This window comes from Salvia splendens, chromosome 15 (assembly GCF_004379255.2).
Source record: "Salvia splendens isolate huo1 chromosome 15, SspV2, whole genome shotgun sequence".
Classification (NCBI taxonomy): Eukaryota; Viridiplantae; Streptophyta; class Magnoliopsida; order Lamiales; family Lamiaceae; genus Salvia; species Salvia splendens.
The window spans coordinates 19,020,014-19,046,152 of NC_056046.1; the positions used below are offsets into that span (position 1 = coordinate 19,020,014).

General features: G+C 36.6%; 3 protein-coding genes and 1 pseudogene across 8 annotated transcripts; 1 reads left to right on the forward strand and 3 right to left on the reverse strand.

Moving 5' to 3' along the window:
- Positions 1 to 3,654: 3,654 nt before the first annotated feature.
- On the forward strand, positions 3,655 to 14,224 carry LOC121768666 (kinesin-like protein KIN-7E). Of its 6 annotated transcripts, none has more exons than XM_042165205.1 (14): positions 3,655 to 4,060; positions 4,183 to 4,478; positions 5,085 to 5,174; positions 5,273 to 5,373; positions 5,484 to 5,597; positions 5,681 to 5,762; positions 5,858 to 5,925; positions 6,013 to 6,078; positions 6,172 to 6,296; positions 6,375 to 6,711; positions 6,804 to 6,905; positions 6,988 to 7,854; positions 7,995 to 8,299; positions 13,685 to 14,224. In XM_042165205.1, exons 2-14 carry the CDS (start codon positions 4,271 to 4,273, stop codon positions 14,007 to 14,009), a joined length of 2,790 nt encoding a protein of 929 aa, XP_042021139.1. In that variant the 5' UTR covers positions 3,655 to 4,060; positions 4,183 to 4,270; the 3' UTR covers positions 14,010 to 14,224. The 6 variants fall into 6 exon arrangements, with proteins under 6 accessions (XP_042021139.1, XP_042021140.1, XP_042021138.1 ...); XM_042165206.1 differs by having other exon boundaries at positions 3,655 to 3,842; positions 3,908 to 4,478; XM_042165204.1 differs by having other exon boundaries at positions 3,655 to 3,842; positions 3,915 to 4,478.
- A 473-nt stretch (positions 14,225 to 14,697) lies between these two features.
- Positions 14,698 to 14,839, reverse strand: LOC121769648 (annotated as a pseudogene).
- Positions 14,840 to 17,838: 2,999 nt separating this feature from the next.
- LOC121767972 (proline-, glutamic acid- and leucine-rich protein 1) lies at positions 17,839 to 19,135 on the reverse strand. Its single transcript, XM_042164312.1, has 2 exons — positions 18,853 to 19,135; positions 17,839 to 18,511 (listed from the first exon to the last, which is right to left on the reverse strand). The coding sequence occupies exons 1-2, from the start codon at positions 19,030 to 19,032 to the stop codon at positions 17,981 to 17,983; spliced, it is 711 nt and encodes a 236-aa protein (XP_042020246.1). The 5' UTR covers positions 19,033 to 19,135; the 3' UTR covers positions 17,839 to 17,980.
- A 166-nt stretch (positions 19,136 to 19,301) lies between these two features.
- LOC121767406 (WAT1-related protein At5g64700-like) lies at positions 19,302 to 22,164 on the reverse strand. The gene is made up of 7 exons (XM_042163673.1): positions 21,932 to 22,164; positions 21,801 to 21,863; positions 21,430 to 21,546; positions 20,367 to 20,616; positions 20,022 to 20,180; positions 19,778 to 19,929; positions 19,302 to 19,640 (listed from the first exon to the last, which is right to left on the reverse strand). The coding sequence occupies exons 1-7, from the start codon at positions 22,102 to 22,104 to the stop codon at positions 19,478 to 19,480; spliced, it is 1,077 nt and encodes a 358-aa protein (XP_042019607.1). The 5' UTR covers positions 22,105 to 22,164; the 3' UTR covers positions 19,302 to 19,477.
- Between the last annotated feature and the right edge of the window lie 3,975 nt (positions 22,165 to 26,139).

Sequence of the window (26,139 nt, forward strand, 5' to 3'; positions counted from 1 at the left end):
GGGAATGAGTGGTTAGTATTCATTTATTATGGGAAAAGAATAATTGGTTTTGAACAAAACTTGATAATAATGATGCGCTTATGAAGAGCCCCATTCGTTTGTCGTAAATAGCGTCTCAAATTGGATTTGGTGAGTGTTTTAGTAAGAAGTGAATTGTCTCATTAATCCATAATGTTTGAGGTTGTGACACACATACCCCTAATAAAAAAAATAAAGTCAGATAACTCTAACATTTCGTATAAAAATTAAAAACAAATAAATAGTCTCTCCACCTATAAAAAATATAATATGAAAGAAGTGTATAAGTTTTAAAAGAATATGTGTGCCATAAAAGTGTTGATAGATGTTGAATAAGTATTGATTTGTGCCCTTTACCCTATAAAAATAAAAATAAAAGAGTGAACTTCAAATTTATCATCTTGAAATTGCACTTTGCACATTTAAGTTCTCTAAATTTGGAAATATATTGCTACAAGTCCCTAAATTAAAAAAAAAATACTCCCTCCGTCCCTCTACAATAGAGGCGTTTCATTTTCAGCACTCGTTTTGGAAAAATAATGATAAATAGTTAAAGTATAAAAAAAGTAACGTAAGGGATAGAATAATATAGAGAAGACTCTTATCTATTTTATTCTCTCTTATTTTACTCTCTCTACACTCAAAATAAAACGCTTCTACTACAGAGGAGACGGAGGGAGTATCATTTATTACCCTTAAACTCTAAAAAGGAATAAAAACTTTCTTTAGTCTTTTTTCTCTCATTTCTTTTTTTCTTTCTTTCTCACACGTCTTCTTTTATCTCTTTCCTCTTTAAATTCTATGTTATTTTCTTTAAATTTCAATGTCATTTTACTTTGTCGAATAATATTATATAAAATTATATACATTTATTAAATTACACTTGCACATTATCAAAGTATTGAATTATATACGTTTATAATTCACTTTACATATTAAAATTGATTAAGTGGGAATATTCATTTTTAATCAAAACGATATTTTATGACAAGAGGAGAAAAGGAGGGAGAGAAAGCTAAAATACACTTATTTATGCATGGCTCAAGATAAAAATGGAAATTAAGGACTTAAAGTAATAATTTTTTCTGTTTCAGAGATCTCTAGCTATATTTTTTCTAGTTTAGGGACCTAAAATGTGAAAATATACTCCCTCCATCCCATAATAAGAGACACACTTTGTCATTTAGACCCGTCCCACAATAAGAGTCACACTTCTTTTTTACCGTAAATGGTAAGTAGGTCTCACATTTCACTAACTCACATTTTATTATAAAAGTAATATAAAAAAGTGAATCTTATATTCCATTAACTTTTTTAACCTACTATTCTTATATTTCTTAAAACTCGTGCCCATAATAAGAGTGACTTCTATTGTGGAACTCAGGGAGTATTTCAGGGACCAAATTTGAAATACACTTAATACTACTAAAACATAGGTGTTTGAATTTGTATATGTTCAAAAATAAAAATACAACACTATTGGTGGAAGTAAAAATGCCAATCAGATCGTTGTGGACAAAAGGATTACTTAGGGCATCGTTAATGCAAGGGGCCGGGCCGCAAATCGCGAGTCACGGCCCGAGACGCGCGTTGGAGGCGACGGAGTTCCGGCCTGGCGGGCGATGGAGCTTTCGGTTGGAGGGGGTTCGGGCCGCTACTGTTCACCAATTTCTGAATTTTTACGGTTCGGAAGAGGAAGAAGAGGGAGGGGGAGAGGAAGAAGAGGGAGGAAGATGAAGAAGAGGGAGAGGGAGAGGGGCGACATCAATTTTCTAATTTTTAATTTTTTTTGCTTTTTTTTGCATTTATTTTTATATTATAATTTTTAGTTTTTTAGTTTATAATTTATTAATTTCGAATTAAGAATGAATTTCTCGTGTTATAATTGTTCAACATTTTCAATTTTTACACGTAAAATAAGTCGATGTTGTGAATAGTGTCATTTATTAGTTGCGGCCCGCCTCAACTGCTCTAACTCTGCAGGCCACAACCCGGACGGCAACTGCAGAGGAATGATGACATGGAGGAGACTTGGGACCTGAAACCGGGCAGGGGTCAATGATGCTCTACATTCAAAATGCAGTCTCGTCGGCCGGTCCGAAAAATCGCCCCCTACCCCTACACGGTTGATTTGCATGTCGCCGCATGGCACTTGCAATTGCCGTAAGATTTAAGATTTTTTATTTTTATTTTTTTTGAAGTTTTTAAAATTAATTTAACTATATTATTTCTCTTTAATCCACATTTCCTTCTTATTTTTAACACGTCTCAATTTCTATTATCTATATTCTTCCACAATTTCCATCAATACAGGTTTCGGCGACTCAGGAATTGTTAGGGTCCTCCTTTGTAGTTTGGAAAAAGATTACTTACCAACTTTTCTAATAAAAATGTTAGTATTAAATTATTAATGAAGCTCTCAAAATTGAAAAAAGAAGAAGAAACTATATGATAATAGAAAAGAAAACAAACGATCTAAAAAGATACATTTAAGAAATTCAAGTAAACATGGTTTTTAGAATTCATTTCTTTATTTAAGTTCTATCATCAATATTGATTAAATATGATAATCGTTATTGAATTTAAGTACATGGCCCAGTGATATGATTATAATAAAAGAACTATAAGGATGCCATGTGCAGCCTATTATTAGCTATATACAAATTTATGAGAAAGACAATTATCCCTACTATTTCAAAACGATTTATTTTTTGGAATTTCAGTATTCTATATTAATGGTGCATGGTTGAGTATAAATAAACTACTCCGCTAAGAAACGTATGAAACATATTTTGCTTAGTCATTCTTCGGGATGATTATTGTATAGTGTTAAAAGAAAATGTTATGTTATAAGTCAATTAATAAATTAAATAGCAAGCATTTCATATTTAATTTATCAGCAAGCATAAGCATATTTATATTACTACTTTATACATATGACATGTAAATTTAAAAATAATACTACTATTATAACTATTGTGATAGCCACCGTGCACCTTCCATTTAATTATTAATCAAATAATCAAAATTAAACATATGCTATATTAAAACTAAAGCAGGACCACATTTCATTCTTGAAATTAAAATTGATTGCGAGAAGTCCTATACCAACAAATTAAACTTTAATATATTAAATATAACTATCAAATTAGTAGTACTATTAAATATGACTATCATTTTCCTGGGGCAATTTTTCCAATGGTCCATCATTCTCATTAACATTATTCAAAAAGTTAAAAAAAAAGTATATATAAAGGTGAAAAAAGTCAGTACAGAAATTAATACTTAAACATTGTTGTATCATAAATCATGTCTGGACACACGTGTCTAACGACAGTCCAATCCTACAAAATTTAGTCAATACATCCTAAAATTCATAATCTTTTTAATCTTTTTTTTAATTTAACCTTAATTCTTATTCATCAAATCGTTTTCCAAACAAACATTTCGAATCGATCCAATACATTTCACTCAAAATTCGAGACTAAAAATATTAGAGATATTATTCACATCAAATCCACACACGTAACGAAACATTAGTTCGAGGATTATTAGATGGATTATTCTTAACCGTTGCTTACGTTAACAAAAATTCACTAAAATATAAGACCAATTTTTTACAGTCTTTTTCATGGTTTTCATAGCCTCTCTCTCTCTCTCTCTCTCTCTCTCTCTCCCTTCTCTAGAGGGAAGAGGGAGCTGAGGATTCTGCAAGAAGAGAGAAAGGGCCACATTTTCTTGTAAAAAACAAACATTCCTTGACAAAGGCCCGTTCGAAAAAGAAAGGGAAAAATCATACTCCTATATTTTCCTCGGATTTTCAGGTAAAAATTGAATCTTGATCCTTAAACATGACATACATTCAACCTAAACCAGAGATTATTTCAAGTTTTCAGCCCCTGACTTGGGAAACATTCATGAGAATCAAGACATTTGAGTTTTGACAGTCTGTAGATATGGACCACACAACACAACCCCTTTGCCCGAGTAAATTGCATAACAATCCCCAATTCAATGCATGAGACAAAAGGGGTTTCTCACTGTATGTATGATTGATGAGAAGTAGTTAGTTTTAGTATATTTCCATTGACTCCTTGCAGCATTTTCAGCTGACTTTAATCATTGGCTGCTCCCAAAAAAATTCTCTCTTTTTTTTCCTTGTAGTGTTTTGAAAGCTTATGTTCTGTCCCCCATTTTTCTGGGGGGGGGGGATGAGATGATTGTGTGATTTCCACGAGTTTTGGTGTGGAAAATGGGGTCTGTTGGAGGTGGAGAGGAGGTGGTGAGAGGCAATGGGGAGAGGATTAATGTGTCGGTTCGTTTGAGGCCTTTGAATGGGAGAGAGATCTCGAGACATGATGCTGCAGACTGGGATTGCATCAATGACAACACTGTTGTTTACAAGAATGCTAATGTCTCTGCTTCGGATAGGTCCATGTATCCAACTGCTTACAAATTTGGTGAGTTGCAGTTTCCCCCAAGTGTTTTAAATTCTGTTTATTGATAGTTTTGAGATGTTTTATATTGGCATTTTTTCCCACAATTTTGTGAAGAGATGATCTTTTGATGGTTGCTCATAAATTTCCAAGAATTTAGTGTGTCTGAGTCATGTTTGTTAAAAGAAGATCTTTTTTTATGATTTTTTTTTAAATTTTCCAAGAGTTTTGTGTGTTTGGGTTTCAACCATGTTTTGCAAAAAGATGATCTTTGATGGTTTTATTGTAATTTCCAAGAATTTTGTGTGTTTTGAGTTTGATCATGTTTTACAAAAAGATGATCTTTTGATGGCGTTTTGTAATTTCAAGAATTTTGTGTGTTTGAGTTTGGTCATGTTTTATGAAAAGATGATCAAGATTTGTATTGATGCTTTTGGGTTCAATGAGGTTGCTATATCTGCCTGTTTTGTGATTTTTTTTGTATGATAAATGGGAATGTTGCCTTATTTATGGATTTCAATTGTAAATCTGGTGTATGATGTTTTAGTATATCTCATTTTTTATGCTGAAAATAGTTGCTTGAAATAGCTGGTGAAAATGATGTGTTTCTTTGCCAATTTTTCTGCATAGATAGGGTGTTTAAGCCTGATTGCTCGACAAGGGAAGTCTACGAAAAAGCAGCCAAGAACGTTGCAATCTCAGTTGTTAGTGGATTGAATTGTGAGTCTAATCCCCATTTCGATTTCTTGCCTGGTCTTCTTCATTTATTCTCTTTCAGTGCAAATCTGAACTAAACCACGATAAAAACTTTCGTGTAGCAAGTGTTTTTGCATACGGGCAAACAAGCAGTGGGAAGACGTTTACAATGACTGGAGTGACCGAGTATGCAATAGCCGACATATATGATTACATACAGAAGGTAATGCCAAAATGTCAAAATCCAATTTTCTGTTTTCTGTCATTTGCAAATGCAGTGTAACTTCTTGGTGTAAATCGACCTTATTTCTTCAACTAACTGTGATGTTTCAGCATTCGGAAAGAGATTTCGTGTTGAAGTTCTCTGCTTTGGAAATCTACAATGAATCCGTCCGGGACCTCCTCAGTGTAGACAGCACACCTCTAAGGCTCTTGGATGATCCAGAGGTGAATAATCCCTTTTCTGGGCCCACATTTTTTTGAGAATATATTCAAGATATCCTGACAGGAAGCATTTTTGCTTTTGCTAGAGAGGGACGGTGGTCGAGAAGCTCACGGAGGAAACTATAAGGGACTGGGATCATGTGATTCAGCTACTGTCTGTATGTGAAGGTAAGAAATATAGTCTAATTTGGAATGTTGAAACAACTCCTAAGCCAGTCGATGCGTGGAATCTAGATTCTCAATCTTCTGTCGTTTTTAATCAGCCGAAAGGCAAATCGGAGAGACATCCCTTAATGAAGTCAGCTCCAGATCTCACCAGATAATTCGACTGGTAAAGCTCGTTTTTAACTTATCTAAGTGCCTTTTAAAGTCGACTGTTTTAGATGATTTTTCGTTGAGACAAATTACGTTATTGCAGACAGTTGAAAGCTCGCCCCGTGAGTTTACAGGCAGTCACAACGTTGACGCTTTTGCAGCTGCTGTGGTACGGAAACATAGGTGCATGTATTGTGAATAGCTTCCTAATGCTGTGCCTTTTTGTCTCATTGAAATCGATTTATTTCTTCATCATGTATAGAATTTTGTCGATCTGGCTGGAAGCGAACGAGCATCTCAAGCTAACTCGGCTGGGACTAGATTAAAAGAAGGCTGCCACATAAATCGCAGTTTGCTGACGTTAGGAACAGTCATTCGCAAGCTAAGGTATACACGCTTTCGTACTTATATATTTTCCCCCATCCAAGTTTCATTTATTGCCGTTTGATTCATGACATTATGCAGCAAGGGCCGAGGCGGACACATTCCCTACAGAGATTCTAAGCTGACACGGATCCTGCAAACGTCATTGGGGGGGAATGCTAGAACCGCCATCATTTGCACTATGAGCCCTGCACGCAGCCACGTTGAGCAATCAAGAAACACTCTGCTGTTTGCGAGCTGTGCAAAGGAAGTGGCCACCAACGCCCAAGTTAACGTGGTCATGTCCGACAAAGCTCTGGTCAAGTATTTGCAACGGGAGCTAGTGAGACTCGAGAGTGAGCTGAGAAACTATCAATCCAACATCTCCACACCAAATTATCCCTCGATGCTCAGAGAGAAAGATCTTCAAATTGCTAAGGTACTAAACATTTGTGTGTTTCTTGAAAACAATTTTGATGTCATTAACCATTGAAACGTGAGCTCTTATCTCGGTGTTTCACTTTCTTCTAGCTCGAGGAGAAATTAAATGAGGTTATTCTGCAAAGAGACGTCGCTCAATCACAAGTGAAAGATTTGTTAGAAATCATTGGAAATGAAGAGTCCTTGACACAGGTAACAATTCTTGTATCAAACTTTGCTTTTTTCCGTTCCTCCCTTTTCGTGCGTTCACTTCTTTCTCGATTTTTTTCTCTAGGTAGAAGTGGGAGAGTACCCTCACCTTCGAGTACAAAGATCACCCGACAGTAAAATGGAAGAAGAGGAGAGACCTCACTCCTCGGATGGTGATGCGAGAACATGTTCACCGGGCCACAGCAGGACCAGTTCAGATGGTCAAATAGTGAAAGTTCCATATTTTGATGAGAGCTTCGTGCTTGGTAATGCATCACCGATGATCTTAGCTTCAAATTCCAGCGACAGTTACTCAGATCACAGTTGGGAGGAGACCGAGAAGCAAAGTAATGGAACGTTGGAGGAGGATATATGCAGGGAAGTCCGTTGCATTGAGACTGAAGAGTCGAGCGCTACAAATGGCAATTCCGTATGTTCGGAAGAGAACACTGAAATCCCTCAAGTTGAGGTATATGGAAATGGACATGCGCAAGCCGTGGAATCATCATCAACTTCTTTTGAAAACAATGGAATGATCAAAGAGAATGACTGTACAATGGAGGAGCAGTCACAGGAACACGTAGAGAAAGGCTCGTTGTCTCCTCCATCCAAGGAAGCGAGAGAATTTAGCTCGAGTTACACACCGGATTTCTCATCTCATGCTACACGTGGTCTGGATCAAGACTCACCCTTAGCTACCTTCTTCAAATTGACTAAAAGCAGAAGCTGCAGAGCAAGGATTGCTGGCTTGAATTCGCCTTGGCTCAATTTTAGTGAGATCACTTCATCGATTGGATCAGAACGAGGGTACGTGGATTTTGAGAAGAAACAGTCTCCACTGATATTTACCCCATTCATTCGAGAAATATCAAGGAAGGCTTCCCAGTGCTCACCCGACACCACTTTTGATATCGAGATCGATCCATCCCAAGACATGCATTCCAAGAATCAGGTGAATATTATGCTTTCTTTCTCTTCACTTGTTAAGGATCATACCATTTTTAGAAAACTAACGTTTCTCGTTTTCTTAGCTCGCATCCATTTACTCAACACGAAGAGAAATTCATATAACATGTCATGTAATGAATGCAGTCCGATGAATCTCCAAAGAGGCACGTTAAAGATGTTGGTTCGGATCCCATCGTGGATGAGCGCAGAGGTGTTTCAAATTGGCCTGTCGAGTTCAGGAGGCTCCAACAAGAGATAGTCGAGCTCTGGCATGCTTGCAACGTCTCGTTGATACACAGGAGCTACTTCTTCATGCTCTTCCAAGGCGGCGATGCTTCAGATGCTGTATATATGGAGGTGGAGATAAGGAGGATGAAGTTCCTCAAGGAGAAATTCGCTCGAGGCGAGAACACCATTGTCAACGGACAATGTCTCACACTGGCTCTAAGGTTACATCTCCAAAACTTATGTTCTTAAAATGTTTCTGTTGGGATTTACGCACACAAGGCTTTCACACACTCAAGAAGATCACACACACACTCACTGTTGTATGAGATCACACAATGCAGAAACACACACACTCACACTTTGAGTATTGAAGATGATAATCTTGGAGAGAAACTGGAAAACTCTTTATTGATTAAAACTACTCTAACTACATACACGGTTATGAGCTATTTAAAGCTCTACAAACAAGTAGCAACTGCTACTAACTAACTACAACAAGGATCAAGAAAACAAGAAGAATAACCGCTACACTTCGGCTAACTAACTGCTTCTTCCTTCTCGGCTCAGACCGAACTGGTTGCTTCTTCCTTCTCGGCTCAATACCGAACTCCCTTCTCGGCTCAAGACCGAACTCTCTTCTCGGCTCATTCCAGCTCAAAGCCGAGCTTCCTTACCGAGCTTCCTTACCGAGCTCCCTTCTAGCTGAGCTTACCGAACTCCTTTCTAGCCGAGCTTACCGAACTCCTTTCTAGCCGAGCTTACCGACTTCTGCCTTCTTCTTCCAACTGAAATGAGCACTCCATTATTACAATTCTCCACCTGAGGGCTCATCTCAGTTCTTGCACAAACATTGATCAACTTCTTGCAATGATCAAACTTGTCTCTACCTAGAGACTTTGTTAGCATGTCAGCCGGATTGTGCAAGGTGTTAATCTTAATCACCTTCACTCTCCCCTTTTCGATCTCATCTCGAATAAAATGCAACTTTATGTCTATGTGCTTGCTCCTTTCATGAAAACCCGGATGTTTAGCCAAGCACATAGCTGAGCTGCTGTCACAATGAATCACCATTGTCTTTTGGTCAAAACCAAAGTCAGAAATCACTCCCTGAATCCAAAAGCTCTCCTGTACAGCTGCAGTGAGAGCTATATACTCTGATTCTGTTGTTGAGAGAGCAACAACACTTTGCAACCCTGATTTCCAGCTGATTACAGTTCCAAACATGGTGAAAAGATAACCTGTTTGGGACTTCCTGTTGTCCAGGTTTGCAGCATAGTCTGCATTACAATAGCCCTGCACAACCTCCTCAGATTCACCTTCCCAGCCATTGAACACAATCCCCCAGTCCTTAGTTGACTTCATGTACCTCAATATCCACTTAAGAGCATTCCAATGCTCCTTCCCCGGGTCTGCCATGTATCTGCTAGTCACTGAGATAGCATGAGCAAGATCTGGTCTTGTACAAATCATAGTATACATAACACTTCCAACCACACTAGCATAAGGGATAGCCTCCATCTCATCAGCCTCTTGCTTAGTTTTAGGGGCCTGCTCCTTTGAAAGCTTAAAACTCTGGGACAGAGGAGTTGATGCAGCTTTTGCATTTTCCATTTTGAATCTCTGCAAAACTTTCTCAATATAGTCAGTTTGCAGCATCCACAGCTTCTTGCAGCCTCTATCTCTCTGAATATGTATGCCTAGGATCTTCCTTGACTCTCCTAGATCCTTCATTTCAAAGCTTGACTTCAGATCTTGTTTAACTTTCTGAATTTCTGTCATAGAAGGCCCTGCAAGTAGCATATCATCCACATAGAGTAATAGATAGGCAATGGGAGTCTTGCCTGCCTTCTTGATGTAAATGCAATCATCATATTCTGACTTGGAGAAGCCAATCTTCTTCATCTGTGCATCAAACTTCTTATTCCACTGTCTAGGACTTTGCTTAAGTCCATAAAGACTTTTCTGTAACAGGCACACCTTGCCTTCTTCTCCAATCTTCACATAGCCCTCTGGCTGTTCCATGAAGATAGTTTCCTCTAGATCTCCATTTAGGAAGGCTGTCTTCACATCAAGCTGTTGTAGCTCCCAGTCAAGCTGATTCACCACAGCCAATAGGATCCTAATTGAAGTGTGCTTCACAACAGGTGCAAACACTTCATTGAAATCGATTCCCTCCTGCTGTGTAAAGCCTCTAGCCACCAGCCTTGCCTTGAACCTGACTCTATCCTTATCAGTGGTCTCAATCTTTCTTTTAAACAACCACTTACAGCTTACCAGCCTCCTTTCCTTACCATCTGTACTCAGCTTGGATTTGTCCACCAAAATCCATGTTTTGTTCTTGAGTAAAGACTCTATTTCCTCATTCATGGCTTCAATCCATCTTTCTCTATCTTTACTCTGCATAGCTTCTTTATATGTGAGTGGATCTGCGCCATCAATACTTTCAGCTGCACACAGAGCATAATACACAACATCAGAGAACTTTGTTGGTGGCCTTGTTTCTCTTCTAACTCTGTCCCTTGCAAGCTGATAGTCTCTGATAGAGTCTGATATAGACTCACCAGCCTGGTTGCCCTGAGTTGGAGCCTCTTCTTTATCTGAATCAGACTCACTCCCTGAGTCAATAACTCCACCTGCTCCTAGGCCAACCCCCACAGGCTCCACCTTGAAGAAATCACCCTCATCTTCACTGGAGTCCAGCTTATCTTTCAGGTATGGCATCTGATCCTCCAAGAACACCACATCCCTACTCACCAAGACCTTCTGCTTACCGGGCTCAATACACCAGAGCCTATACCCCTTAACACCCCTCTGATACCCCAACATAATACATTTCAGAGCCCTAGCTTCAAGCTTGCTTTGCCTAGCATGAGCATAGGCCACACACCCAAACACCTTGTACTTTGAGTAGTCACTATGAGCTCCATACCACATGTAATCAGGAGTTTCAGATTTCAGGGCAGTAGATGGGCATTTATTGATGAGATAGGCTGCTGTATACACAGCCTCACCCCAGAACCTGCTGCTCAAACCAGAACCAAGAAGTAGGCACCTCACCCTCTCTAGGATTGTCCTATTCATCCTCTCCACAACACCATTTTGCTGAGGATTACCAGGAACAGTCCTATGCCTCTTCATACCCTTCTCTTTACAAAACAGATCAAACTCCGCAGACAAGAACTCTAGGCCATTGTCTGTTCTTAAGCATTTAACACTTCTACCCTTCTCTAGCTCAACCTCCTTACACCATATCTTGAACTTTGTGAGTGTTTCAGATTTTTCTTTAAGAATATATACCCACAACTTCCTTGTATAGTCATCAATGATAGCTAGATAATACTTTCCTCCACCAGTTGAACACACCGGTGAAGGCCCCCAAAGATCACTATGTATGTAGTCTAAAGGGGCTGTAGAAGAGTGAATACCTGTAGGATAGGGTGCCTTCTTAGCCTTTCCAAGTATACACTGCTCACAGGGGTTCATCTTGTTGAAATCTCCAGAGATCAGACCCTTCTTGATGAGTTCTTTCAAGCTTCCTTCAGCTGGGTGGCCCAATCTCTTGTGCCATAGCATTATGGAATCATCTGACACTGCATTGCTTTCTCCATCAACAGCCTTAGCCTTCAGATAATAGAGAATATGCTCTCTGTCAGCCTCCATCATCACTGCATCTCCAGATTTAACAAACAATTTTCCTTGACTCATCAATATGGTGAACCCTTTCTGCTCCAGCATTCCCAATGAGATGAGATTCCTCTTCACTTCTGGAATATACCTCACCCCAGTTAGGATCTTTATAGAGCCATCTTGTAGGCTTAGCTTTACCTTCCCTATTCCTCTGATCTGACAAATGTGATTATTACCCAGCACCACAGTGCTGGCTGCTTCTTGAAGGTCATGAAACCAGCTCCTATTTGGGCACATATGGAAGCTGCACCCTGAGTCCATAATCCACCTATGACTGACCCCACTGTCACTAATATTCATGAGTTGAGCCGGGGGATCAACACTCTCCACACAATCAGATTGGTTGTGTCCCTCAGAGGCTATCTTTCTCTTTCATGCATGATAATCTTTCTTCAAATGTCCAGGTTTCTTGCACCAATAGCAAGCTCTGGTTTCCTTCTGAGCATCAGAACTTGAGGGTTTAGAGCCCTCAAACTTCTTCTTGAAGTTCTGCTTCTTGAACTTCTTCACATTCAAGGCCTCTGCAGCTTGAACATTGGAGCTTGCAGAGCCTCTGTTGGCTGTCTTCTGGAGTTCTTTGGCCATCAAGGCTGAATAGACTTCTGCATAGGTGATAGGTTTATCTCTTCCATAGATAATTGCATCACTTAGCTGGTCATACGAGCTAGGCAAGGCATTCAATGTGAGAATGGCCTTATCCTCATCTGAAATCTTGACATCAACAGATCCCAGGTCATCAATGATCTTGTTGAACTCCTCTAGCTGCTCAATGATGGACCTATCTCCAGAAAAACTATAGGCATACAGCCTCTTCTTGAGATACAGCCGGTTAGCCAAGGATTTGGCCAAGTAAACTTCATCTAACTTGTCCAAGATCTCCACCGCAGTCTTGGCTTCTTGAACTTCCCTCAAGACCTTATCTCCAAGGCACAGAATCACTGCAGAATGTGCCTTGAGCTGCATCTCCTCCATCTTTGCCTGAGCTTTATCATCAAGCACTGGAGCCTTTCCTTTCTCCTCTGGTTTTGCAAGAACTGCGGCCAAGCCTTGTTGAATCAAAACCGCCTTCATCTTCATCTTCCACAGGCTATAATCATTCTTGCCTGTGAACTTTTCTGCATCAAGCCTTGCTGCCATCTCTGAAACCGTTTGATCCTCTGCAAATCAGCTTCAATATCCCTTCCCACAGACGGCGCCACTTGTTGGGATTTACGCACACAAGGCTTTCATACACTCAAGAAGATCACACACACACTCACTGTTGTATGAGATCACACAATGCAGAAACACACACACTCACACTTTGAGTATTGAAGATGATAATCTTGGAGAGAAACTGGAAAACTCTTTATTGATTAAAACTACTCTAACTACATACACGGTTATGAGCTATTTAAAGCTCTACAAACAAGTAGCAACTGCTACTAACTAACTACAACAAGGATCAAGAAAACAAGAAGAATAACCGCTACACTTCGGCTAACTAACTGCTTCTTCCTTCTCGGCTCAGACCGAACTGGTTGCTTCTTCCTTCTCGGCTCAATACCGAACTCCCTTCTCGGCTCAAGACCGAACTCTCTTCTCGGCTCATTCCAGCTCAAAGCCGAGCTTCCTTACCGAGCTTCCTTACCGAGCTTCCTTACCGAGCTCCCTTCTAGCTGAGCTTACCGAACTCCTTTCTAGCCGAGCTTACCGAACTTCTTTCTAGCCGAGCTTACCGACTTCTGCCTTCTTCTTCCAACTGAAATGAGCACTCCATTATTACAGTTTCAATAATCACCTTGTCTATTTTGCTTCATATCGAAAAGTGAGGCCATTTTTTAAATGTCGTGTCTAAACCCAAAATTAGGTCAAAGTTCGCGAACTTTTCCAAACAATTACCTTTAAAAATAAAACTGACATTTCTTATATATAAACAGCCTAAAGGCGCTTCGCGAGGAGAGGCGAATGCTGAGCAAGAGGATGTCAAGGAAGCTGTCCGAGCAAGAGCGTGGGAGCCTCTTCCTGAAGTGGGGCATCGACCTCGACACCAAGCTTAGACGGCTGCAGCTATCCTACCGTGTATGGACCAAGACGGACGACATGGACCATGTTTCCGACAGCGCATTCCTTGTAGCGAAGCTGGTGAACTCGACGGAACATGGGCAGACTCACCACAAAGAGATGTTTGGCCTCAACTTCACACCACGGCACCCGACAAGATTCCACAACAGCTTCCGACGGAACCTGATCTCGTTCCTGTAGATCGATTTTCGAGTTGTTCTTTCTACATTATATGGATTTTTGGGAATGGACATTGAATTTTTACCAGGCTAAGCAAATGGTGGTTGGTGTAAAGTTAGTAACTTACTATTTTGACTCATAGAAAGAGGGCTTGAAATAACTATATATGGAGTATGCATGTAGAGCCATTGATGAGCTATTATTTTTGTACTATAAATTTATTTTTTGTTGGTAAATAGCGTTTTCATTTACTTATTCATCGACTTTTTTTTTCTGAATTATTTGTGTGCAGAAGCAATAGTATATTTCAAGAAACTAACAAGAAACATAAGCTCAAATTTCCTATATTGATATGGCTAATGATTCTTCGTGGATTTGATTAATGAAGAACATATATTAAGTTTTGCTTGCAATTTAATTCATACACATATTGTTACATAGTAATATAAAAAAGAAATGAAAATTGATTAAGGAAGAACATATATTAAGTTTTGCTTGCAATTTAATTCATATACATATTGTTACATTGTAATACAAAAAAGAAATGAAAATTGATTAATGAAGCACATATATTGATTTTTGCTTGCAATTTAATTCATACACATTGTTACTTTGTAAAGGAATGAAAATAATGAGCTTGGTGGTGGATCAGGTGGGGGGTGGTTAGGGTGGGCTGACGGTTTTTTTTTAATTATTATTTTTTTAATGCAGGGGCCCCGCGAACGCGCCCTCTAACACAAATTATGATGTAGGCTCGTCCACTTGGGCCGACCTTAGGCGCGCCCCTCCGGAGTGCAATGAATGTCGCTAGGAGTGGCAAAATGGGTAGCGGGTAATGGGTAATTCTCATCTCGACCCGCTATTCGATGATAACGGGAAATAGGTCGGGATCGGGTTATGTGTTTTAGAGTTTTGTGGGTATCGGCCGTTAATCCTGATAATACCCGATATTATTAGTTTTAGACATATATCATCTATTAATGCTTTATAGAATCTAAGAGTTCTTTTGGAACATTTTTATATTCCAACGAACATACAATTGAAAAATTACCAGAACTAGCTCTATATTCTTTTGGAACATATTTATATTCCAACGAACAAACAATTGAAAACTCACTGAAACTATCTATAGAGTGTCCCATCACTTTTATTTTCAATCTATTCAAAGCTCACTATCGATATTAATACATTAAATTAGGGAACTTTGTCAGCTATTAGGGTTCTTCAAATTTTCTATTAGGGTTTCGGGTCGGGTAAGGGATACCCGACACGGGTATCTGGTAATCTCGATATGTTGCGCGGGCGAGTATTGGGACAACAAATTTGGCTAAAATCGGGTACGGCCGGGATGTCAATCGGGTCGGCCCATTGGATTTCGGGTCAACCCTACTCCGGTTGCGGGTTAATCGGGTTGTGATTTCTTTCGGGTTATAAAAGTTCAACCCTAACCCTAAAAACTCTGGTTTCGGGCTAGCCAAGCGGGTTAATCGGGTTGCTATCGATAAAATTTACATGCGATCAATCCAATAATTAGTGATGAAAATTAGTTATATCATGAAATGTAAAATATTTAATTATGATAAATTTGAGATGTATGTTTAAACTCAAACATAAACATGATCAAATACTAAAATATTGAGATATTTCATGATATTTTAATGCATATTTTAGAAATTTAAAGTTTAGTGAATTTGAAGTTTTTAATTTATTTATTAATTATTATAATAATATTAATTTAATACATAATTTGAATATATAAAATTGAAAGTTATCTTTTTAGTTATCTATATTATAAAATTAATCAATGAAGTGTCGGGTTTTCGAGTTCGACCCTAACGGGGTGCGGGCTAATCGGGTTATTATTTTATCGGGCTAGAAATTTTCAACCCTAAACTTATAAATTTGGCGGGCTATTCGGGTCAGCCCACGGGTTGCGTGCTACACTGACATCCCTAGGTATGGGTACCTGACTTGTCGGGTGCGCGTACCCGCGGGCATCGGCGGATCCAGGTGGGGTCGCGCGGGGTCGGTCGACCCCACCGGCGGTCCACCGAACACTGCCGGAAAATATCATCTTCGACCTTTGACCTGGTGCAGTTTCGTCTCCGACCCCACAGCCAGCTCCAACTCTACCCGAAGCCTTCCGCCTTTTCCAAAAACTAAGAGGAGAAAGGAACAATACTAATAAGAATAGAGTAGAGATAGATAAGGGGAGGGGTTGCAGAAGAGCTAATGTATTCTCAACGAAGAAGATGAACAGAGAGGTTAATATTGATTTTTGGGCTGAGGAGTGGTTAATACTCCTATTGATTGTTGGGTTAGAAAATCTATAAGTAAAAAATCTAATTGATTGCCTCTGGTCACTCGCCGTTAATACTGCTTTTTTATTTAATTCGCCTGCCAATAATTTTCTAAGCCATGTAGTATTAACTTTTTTTCTCCTTAATTTTCCCACAAATTTACATAAATTCCTAATTTATTTAAGTTTATTAGTTAAAAAAATCAGTCAATACTGTCCTTTTTAAATAATTTTATCTTTATTACAAGAGTTACAACTTTCTTTATAAATAAAAATTCTATATTTCTACCCAATTATTATTTTGATTAAATAGAAAGTTATAGCAGGAGACTAAGATTAAGATTTTTGAGGGGCATAGGCTTTGCACAAAAAAAATTGGTGCGTTATTGATATTCTTTTAATCATGTTTTATTATTTTTTTTACTTTTATTTTGTTTATTTGAATAATTTTTATGAATATAATAATTATATACTTATGTTTTTTTATTATTGATTTTAATTACCATCCATATTAAATTAATGGATAAATTTATTTTAAAAATATCTTGAGTTTGTATCTGTTCTCATGAGTTTTATCTGTTCTTCTGGTGCTAATGTTGAACACAATCAACGACTGGAAGATATGTTTGCAATTATTTCCAATGATAAAATTTCGGCCAGCTTCAAAATATGAATATTCGTAAAAGTTAAAAATATGAACTCGTAAAAGTCAACTATCGTGATAAAACAAAGATAATTTTATTTGTAATGTGTTTTTATAATATATATAATATTATTATATTAATTATCTCGTCCAACCCCACGATTTTTAAATCCTGGATCCGCCCATGCCCGCGGGTAAACCGTTTCGCCACCCCTAGATGTCGCCAACCTAGGCCATAAGTATTATGGATCGCAATTGACCCCGTCCAGGTAAGTGGGCCGACGCCTCTCTATGAACACTACTTTCCCAGAAAATTCGTATTACAAAAAAACACTCTTTTTCGCACTTCTTAACCAAAAAATTCACATTACATTAAAAAAAAAACTCTTTTACTACTTCCCCGTATTTGAAAAAAACTCCTTTTTCGCACTTCTTTCCCAAAAAATTCGCATTACAAAAGAAAGTTCTTTTGTAAAAAAGCTCTTTGACGAGCACATTTATTCCGAGCACTTTGCTCGAAAAATCTCCCCAGTTTGGTTGGAAATTCAGACACTTACGAGCATCTGTTGTGCTCGAAAAATAATTCTATTATAAAATATTTAATACATAAATACATTAATAAAAAAAGTTATTTATTTATTTAAGTTAAATTATTGACAAAGTGTTATGGAATTAATGTGTAATTTTAATAAGTATGTAGGTATAATTGAAAAATTATAAAAAGTAGATGGATATGAAATATTTTTTAGATTTGATTTTGATATACACATATACCAAAAAATGGATTTGAGTTTGATATAATATAATAGTTTTTAATTCTTATTTAAGTTGTGATTCTCATTTAGAATTATTATGAAAATAGCTTATAAACTCACACAGTGAAAAATGAATTCAAACCAAGGATGGAATTGGCGCAACAAAAATTTTATTCTAGAAGAAGCAATTTTCAGCTAGGAATCTTCAAAAACATGGTAATAAAACACTGGGGAAAAAAAAAATTAGAGGATATGATGTGAATGGCAGAGAGGAAAATGGAACGATGGTCGAGCTCTAGAACCACAGCCTAAACCTCGACTTGGGAGGAGCAGGTTGCTCCTCCTCGACCTTCTTCACCTCCTCCTCTTGAGTTGTCGTTTCATTACTTTCCTCAGCTGTTTCAGCTACTTGTGATGTCTCAGTTTCTTTCTCAGAGACCTCAATTTTGTTTTCGGCCTCTACCGGGATGACTAGGCCTTCTTCCTCTTCAACACAAGCTTCGCCTTCTGGCTCGATCTTCTCTGGAGTTTCGGGCGAGGCTTCTGCTTCTTTCTCGTCGCAAGCGGATGTTTCGGGCGAGGCTTCTGCTTCTTTCTCGTCGGAAGCGGATGTTTCGGGTGTCTCGACGAGTTCTTGGACTTCTTCTTCTGTTTTATTCTCTTCAGAAGGTGATTTCTTTGTTACATTTTCGTTGCTCGTGGTTTCGGTTATCAGGCTCTCAGTAGCAATTTCCTTCTCGGCCTCGAGTGTGTCTTCTTGTTTCATTTGCTCGAGTTCTAGTTCGACATTGGGTTCATGCTCGACCGCGCATGTCTCCTCTTCGGCCTACATAGTCAAATGAAAATAATACTAATACTAGTAAAATGATAGGGTCATGTTAAATTGCTAACTGTTACTCCATTATACTATCACAGGGTCATATAGTAAGAAAATTTATCTTCTTAAAATATCAAACTCAAAATTTAACAACTTTTACCTCCTCGTACTATAGATTTTTTTCCATGTCTATACATTATATCATTGCTAATTAATTATGTCAACAGACTATGTTATAATTGTCAACACGAATACATTTGTGTGTCAATAAAACAGGGAATATACATTTATATACCACATATATATTCATGCATGCATGATCAAATAAAATAGTAGAATGCGAGTTTTACCTTTTCGGCCGGGGCAACAGCCTCTTCCGTGTTGTTGGTCAAAGCCACTTGATTCCCCGGAATTGGAAGAGGAACGTCGTCGACGGTCAAAGCCACTTGATTCACCGGCATTGGAAGAGGAACGTCGTCGACGTCCTCTTCCACATTCTTTAGCATTGACTTGGATGAACACCCTCCCATTTTCTCACACTGGGGTCTCACTCTCTCTCTGTAAAATTAGTTTTTTGGAGAGAGAGAGAGAGGGAGACAGAGGTAAATGGAGAGAGTGGGCTCGGTTGTGAAATCGCAGATCGGAGACAGGAAAAGAGAGAAAATGGATATAAGGCATTTATAGGAGAAATGGTTTAGTTTTGTTCCTACATTTCTACTATTTTTATGGCTTGGAGAAATTCATGTTTGGCCGTTAGGTCAACCACTCATCTTTGAAATTTCATCCACATATAAACTAGTAGTACTAATTATAAGTATTATTATAACCAATTGGTTGTACATCATCAAATAAATACATATATGCAACAATACATGAAATGTAATACTACTAAAATGCATTGTGAGATCTCGAAATAATCAATTCACACATGAAAGTACTACATTTAATATAACATGGACAATCCTTGAACCCTAGCTAGTTAGTACTTGTTGTTGTTGTTGTTTCTCCCTTTGAAACTCCACATGCTTTCTCAACATCTCCAATTTGCTTGCATTCCCCCTTTTCCCTCTCTTCTTCCTTAGCCTTTCCCCATAGCACAAAATAAAGCCCTCCAACTAGGAGAATTGCTCCAATAACACTGTACATTCCAAACAATTACTCATTTCAATCTCATATTTCATTTTACAAGCACAAAAAGGATAAAATTGAAACAAAGTTCATGTTTGTGTATATATACTACATTGAATAGTAGAAAAATTGGTTAGAAAATAGTACCTTCCCAAAGTGATGATCTCTCCCAAAACAAATGCTGATATAATGATTGTGAAAACCATGATCCATGGAGTGGTCATGGATAGGTAAACCGGACCTTTCTTCTCGACAACCCATGTTTGAAGGTAGAATGTGAAGCCCGTCACTACAATTCCCTGCCAAACAAACCGGCGCAACATTTAATCAGTCGATGGGCACGTACATTCATAATTCAATTTTGTATATTGTTTCGAAAAAAAGAGCTTACGCAGTATGCTACCGACAGAAGTCTGATGTTCCATCCAAGTTGCCAATCACTAGGGTCTCTTGTAACAGTAATAGCAACTATAAAAGATTGTATTGTGCTAAAAAAACATTGTAGGGTTGTCAACAACAACTTTGATGGATAACTTTTTAGTACTCTCTTCTGTTACAATAAAAATAGGATTAGAATAAGTGACATGATAACAATGGTTAACAGTTAAAATTGTCCTACCATATATTCCAAATAATGTTGGTCACATTATTAATCAATAGTGAATCAAATAGTACTATATGATTTCTTTTATTAATACACATATACATGACGTGCACTGATGAGAGATGATCGGACCTGTAGCACGAGCCAGAAGGCCCAACATAAGTTGGCAAGTAGCATGAGAAATACACCCTTAATCCAAGTGTTTGCAGGGGGCAAATGCGGTTGGATTTGTTGAAGATGGTTGTGAATCAAGTGGTGGTGAAGCAATAACTTCAAGAAAGGGCCTCTATAGAAGGCAATGGTCACTACTCCTCCTATGCAAAGTGTGACTCCACAAACCTTCATCAATCCGGGGCCAGTTCTTATCTTCAGCTTCTCCATCCTGCAATTTATCGGTACCAGCGTTATTTTCACTTCATCAGTGCACGTCATGTATATGCATATCATTCTTAAACTACTCCTAGTAGTTATATATTGAAGTTCCTAGAAAGATGCATGAAAATAATGTTGTTTTCTTTCATGCCTTTATTTATTTAATTATTTAGTGAATATATATTGAATGGCAAGAAATTCAGTTAGGCCCATTTTTATGTATATGAAAAGGTATTAGCTTTATTCCAACTTTTGTGACTATAGAATAGAAATTTAATCATGAGATTAAAGTGAGGATAACGATTGGAGAAGAACACGAATCACTATATAATAGTGCAATATTATGTACACATGTTTATTAATTTAATTAACCAAAACGTATAGAATATTTAGCTACGTAAGGAGAACATATTAGAAGAATAATTTTATCATCGAAGTCGCCCTTATTTAGTTCTTTCCTATTAGGGTTGTTTCCTATGTAAAAGCCCTATATATATAGAAGGTATCATACACCTTTTTATTGATTCCTCCACTTCATGAATTTAATACCTTAGTAAATTGAGTTTCATCAAGTTTCAGGTTTATCAAAGTATTTTTAAAATAACTAAACAAGAAAAAAATTTATATTTTGCAAATAATAAAACAATTTGATAGGCTGCTAGGATGAATTAATAGAAAGCACCCCAAACCAAAAAATTGACCATATATGTTATCAAATTATTTAATTAATGTTAGCACCTCTAATCATTGAAAAGTTGTGTTTTAATTAGCACCCAAAACTATACATACAACACAATAAAATTTAGAAATGAGATTGAATTACCCTAAAACAACAGCAAGGAAAAAAGTGATAACAGGTAGTGTATTCGAAGTTGCAGCCCCCAGAGATGCTGACGTGTACTTCAATCCCACACCCACTATGTCCAAACTCATTGTAATCCTGCAATATACATTTATAGAGACAAAGTTAAGAAACCCTATTTTTATTCATTTATTTTTTCGGATGGGTAAATGAAATTATATTTAAAGGTTGCGCCAAGAAGGACTTGAATCTGAGACCTTTGGCCTCGGACATTAAGCTCTCTACCGCTTGACCAACTCACACACACATGAAACCCTATTAATTAGTTAGTTAGAGAGGGAGAGAAAAAAAAACTACACACTAATTAATGAATGAATTAATTAATTACTTACCCAATTAGACTGAGCATGAAAATCTTGATGGAGAGTGAGAGTGGCAATGGTGGAGAAGTTTTCCTGCAATCAAATACTATTTTTTAGAGGGAGAAATTAAGTTAAGAATTAAGAAACCCTATTATATTTACCGTTCGAGGGAGATGGCAATGGGGAGAAGGAAGAGAGTAGCAGAAGCTTGTCTGTAGAAAACAAACACAAAAGTGTTCATTCCCACATCAAATGCAAGCTTTGTTACCAAGAAATATCCTGCATATACTAGTTGTATTGCAAGCACTGCCAAAAGGGGCTTCTTTTCCTCCATTCTCTCTCTAAAATATAGAGTTAAATTCAAGGTATTTGATGCACACTTTTGGTTGGAATAAGTGTGTGTATAGGGCTCTTAATTCAGTGTATATATAGGGATTCTGAGTAAAGAAGCCATGTGATGAATTAAACGGAAACCACAGAGAAAAAGGTGATGGGTTGGTTGGGACACTTCATTTTTAATTATAAAGGAAAGAAAACAAAACTCAGTTAATTTATTATTTTGTTTGACAGTAGAGACTATAGCTATTTCTTGTCGTCATATATATAATTAACCAGGGTTAATTAATTAGATAATTAGTAACGACGGTAGTTTTAATTATTATTGAGCGACTTTAGTTGTTAGAACATTATTGTTTGGCGTCAAGCTCCAATGATTTCAAATCATCTTTTTTCTCTAATTTACATACAAAATTCGAATTTTTTTTATGTTAACTATATATTAAAGCTAGCATATAAATATTTAAATATAGGGTTAACACATGTGCGCATATTAAGTTAGGTCATTGCACAATATCAAAACACTACCAAAGAATCTAGCAAATGGGATCCCAAATGACTGGATGATCAAATTAATGTCCCACTTTTTTGTATCTCATTATATATATACGTGCCATTATCTTTTTTAACATATATTTTTTATTTTGATTGAATTTAATTTTGTATCTTTAGTAAAATTGTGCCCCGACTTAGGGTATGCAATTATTTTTTAGAATTCATTACCACTTTTCATTAGATAAAAAATCATAAATAGAGTTGGTAAATTTGAAAGTAATGGATTAAAATTAAACTCACATTTTCACTAAATAATTCATAAATTCCGAATAAAAAGGCCTTTCTTGTTATTTCTCTAATTTTCTTACTTCTTGTCGAATTTTCACCTTTCGTGATAATTAAAAAAGTGTGCCCTCTCTTGTCATTTCCTTGATTTTCACGGTACTTTTTATGGGATTTCTTCTTCCCTGATATTTTTTGGTGGGTTAAAAAATCCCCATGCTTTGTTAAAGTGGGATAAGATTAGAAAGGTTGATTCTCCAAATGAGGAAATTGTTGGATTTAAATAATAAGAAGAAGAAGTGACAATTCAACAAAGAAATTCCATGTCACAACAAAGTAAGCACACTTGCATGTGTTGGCACAAATTTAAAGGGTTGGAGGATAAAGAAATGTTCTGCATGTTCCTCCCTCGTTACTTAAATATACTTTTGACCAACTATTCAAATATCTCTTAGTTTAATTATAATTTATAACTATCAATAAAATATTAAATACCACTTGACTGCCGCATGTGAGAAGTGAGAACTATTATAAATTAATATATGTACATTTCAGGCTAATTTGTTGTATTAGTGAATCAACAACTATTCTAATTGAATGCTTAGTTTGACCAGTACACATCAAGTTTCTTCTTTTAGCATTGTAAAAAAAGTTAAAGCCAATCGCTTAATTGGTCGTCAATTTTGAACTTTTTAAAGATTTATTAATATTATCACGAATTGATTACAAAGTGCTTCATTTGATTTTCTTTTCTTAAAAAAATAGTTCCTATCATAAAATGCCGGCCTTATTAACTTCAAAATAATGGCTTCTTAGATGTTAGGAATCAATCAATTTGATACTAATTCTAGTACTTACGTATCGATTTTGATCTAGCTACCTAAGCACATTATCCTTAAATTTTTCGTGTAAATAAAACTATTATTACAATATATTGGATTGTATGTCATACTCACACGAATTGGTACACGTGTATTAATTATGCCTAGCCCATATCTATAGGTATATTAAGAAACCTAATCATGTTAGAATAATTTTTATCGATTTTGACATATTTAGCATAATAACGTCTTTCTTCACCGACCGAATTCCCCATCTCCTAGTCTTGAGATAATAGGCAACACGCATAAATAATATACTTAATTCATACATAATTCTCCAATAATTTCCTCCCACATATTCAAAAAGACAAGTGTGAGGGGGTCGGAGAGTGTCTACATTTATAACATGCCTATAAAAACCATTGCTCATCACAAAAATTATCAATGTGAAATTAATGCCATTTTCTTTAATTCCTTTCTTTCTTTCTTATTTCCTTAGCATGTTCAAAGAAGTAGCAACTCATCAATCAATCACTAGTATGTTCCAAGAAGAGGATAGCTACATTTCATCTTTTTTGAGTCATTATCATATGTAAAGAGATGTTGATAACTCTATCCCTCATTTGGGGCTCCATTCTCCCACCCAATCAAATAGTATCTCGTGTTGTTTTCCATGAAATTTTTTAAAGTTACACGCAATGATCTTAGCTACATGAGGGGGAAAATAAAAGAGAAAAGAGAGGGAGGAAAAAACAAATTTTAATTTCGTGAACCGGCTTCTTGCTTTTTTCGAGCGTGGCGCTTCTTTAAGGTCGGTCGCCCGTCGGTTCAACTAAGAAACACAGATGAAAAGGAGAGCGAGTGAGAAGGGCCGATAGCTTTTCGTTTCGATGTTACTTTTCTTATGTAATGTTAGACGTGTGTAGTATTTAAAATGTGAGAACAAAACATGTATATCTCACGTGATCTAATTGAACTAAAGATAATAACATATTAGGATATTTTGCATTAATTTAGTTGAGGTTCGATTTTATGTAACTATTGCAGACAAAACATTAAAGTTTATATGAGTCCAACGTTTATGGTGGTTTCAAAATGTTTGGATTATGATTATATACGTACGTAGAATCTTTCTTTTGTCTAACAAATAGTATGTATTTTCAATTAAAGATCTTATATAGGATTCAACTGAGTAAGAGAATGTACCTGCATTAGATTAGCATATATATGGATACTGAAAATGTTGGAAGCAAATAATGCAACAAAGTAAATATTTCTTTTGGTTGTACTAATTGCTCAATGCACAATATCGATAATAAAAATTTGAACGTGATAAATAAATTATTTGTTGGACATTATAATTTGTTTGTGATAAGCATGTTATTTGATTTATGCTTATTAATTTAAAATAATACTCCCTAGTTAGAGATTGCTTTTATACTTGGGTAGACTACATCTTTTGTATGTAGTTTGAGTTGTTTTGTATGGGTAAGTGGCACCTAGTGTATGTTGCTCTATGTATGGGTAGGTAGCACCCAATATATATTCTCTATGTTACGATTATGGGTAAGCGGCACACAAATATTGGATATTAAATCGAACAATTAGTAGTATCACATATTCTACCCCACTAAATATACGTCTTGTTTTTTTTTGGGAACAAGCACGTCGTCTATCATATTAATTTGTTTGATGTTACAAATTAAACCTTTTCGACCACAAGGCCTAGGTTCATCATGTATGCATGACCGACATCTCTTGATGGAATTGGCTTGCATTAATTATTTTGAGACATATTTGCGATCAAAGAAGCAGTTTGTGGACGCATATTAATTAAATTAATAAACTATGATTTGCAAAATTATTGGTGCAACTATCTTGGTACCAAGTGATATTATTATAATTATCGACCATCACAGAGAGTATAGTGATATATACTCGAATCTTGAACCACTAAAACTTATATTTTATATAAATTTGTATTTTGTGTTTTGAAGGTATATCAATGAAAGAAATCAAACATCTATTAGTAATGCGAATTTGGTCATTGTTTGTTCTTTCTGATATGTTTTACATATGATGGCATTTTTTCCTATAACTATTTAATCAAAAACAAACTGATTTGGTCAAATTTTACATATTCCAAATAAAAATGAAATGATAGTGGAATTCATCCAAATATATAGGTATATTATCAGAGATTTAATTCCATAACTAACAATATTATCAAATGACATACGTATTATTTACACATAAAAAATTAATTTGAAAATTTACATGATAAATTATGAACCACTAGATCCTAGAAATTAGTGATTTGATAATAGTTAGCAATTGATGACATCACAATATAATATAACTAAGATCAATTCTTAATCATTAAATTTGAATATCTCAGGGTTAAAATAACGTCAATTAGATTATATTTCAAAATT

Bases quoted from the DNA above. Each gene is read 5' to 3' on its own strand.
- LOC121767406 (XM_042163673.1), bottom strand. From the start codon at position 22,104: ATGGAGGAAAAGAAGCCCCTTTTGGCAGTGCTTGCAATACAACTAGTA. The intron at 21,547-21,800 runs GTAAGTAATTAA...TGTATATTGCAG, and splicing joins TTCATGCTCAGTCTAATTGG to GATTACAATGAGTTTGGACA. The intron at 19,641-19,777 runs GTACTATTTTCT...TGGAATGTACAG, and splicing joins GAGATCATCACTTTGGGAAG to TGTTATTGGAGCAATTCTCC.
- LOC121767972 (XM_042164312.1), bottom strand. From the start codon at position 19,032: ATGGGAGGGTGTTCATCCAAGTCAATGCTAAAGAATGTGGAAGAGGAC. The intron at 18,512-18,852 runs GTAAAACTCGCA...TTGACTATGTAG, and splicing joins CTGTTGCCCCGGCCGAAAAG to GCCGAAGAGGAGACATGCGC.
- LOC121768666 (XM_042165203.1), top strand. From the start codon at position 4,271: ATGGGGTCTGTTGGAGGTGGAGAGGAGGTGGTGAGAGGCAATGGGGAG. The intron at 6,079-6,171 runs GTACGGAAACAT...CATCATGTATAG, and splicing joins ACGCTTTTGCAGCTGCTGTG to AATTTTGTCGATCTGGCTGG. The intron at 6,297-6,374 runs GTATACACGCTT...GACATTATGCAG, and splicing joins ACAGTCATTCGCAAGCTAAG to CAAGGGCCGAGGCGGACACA.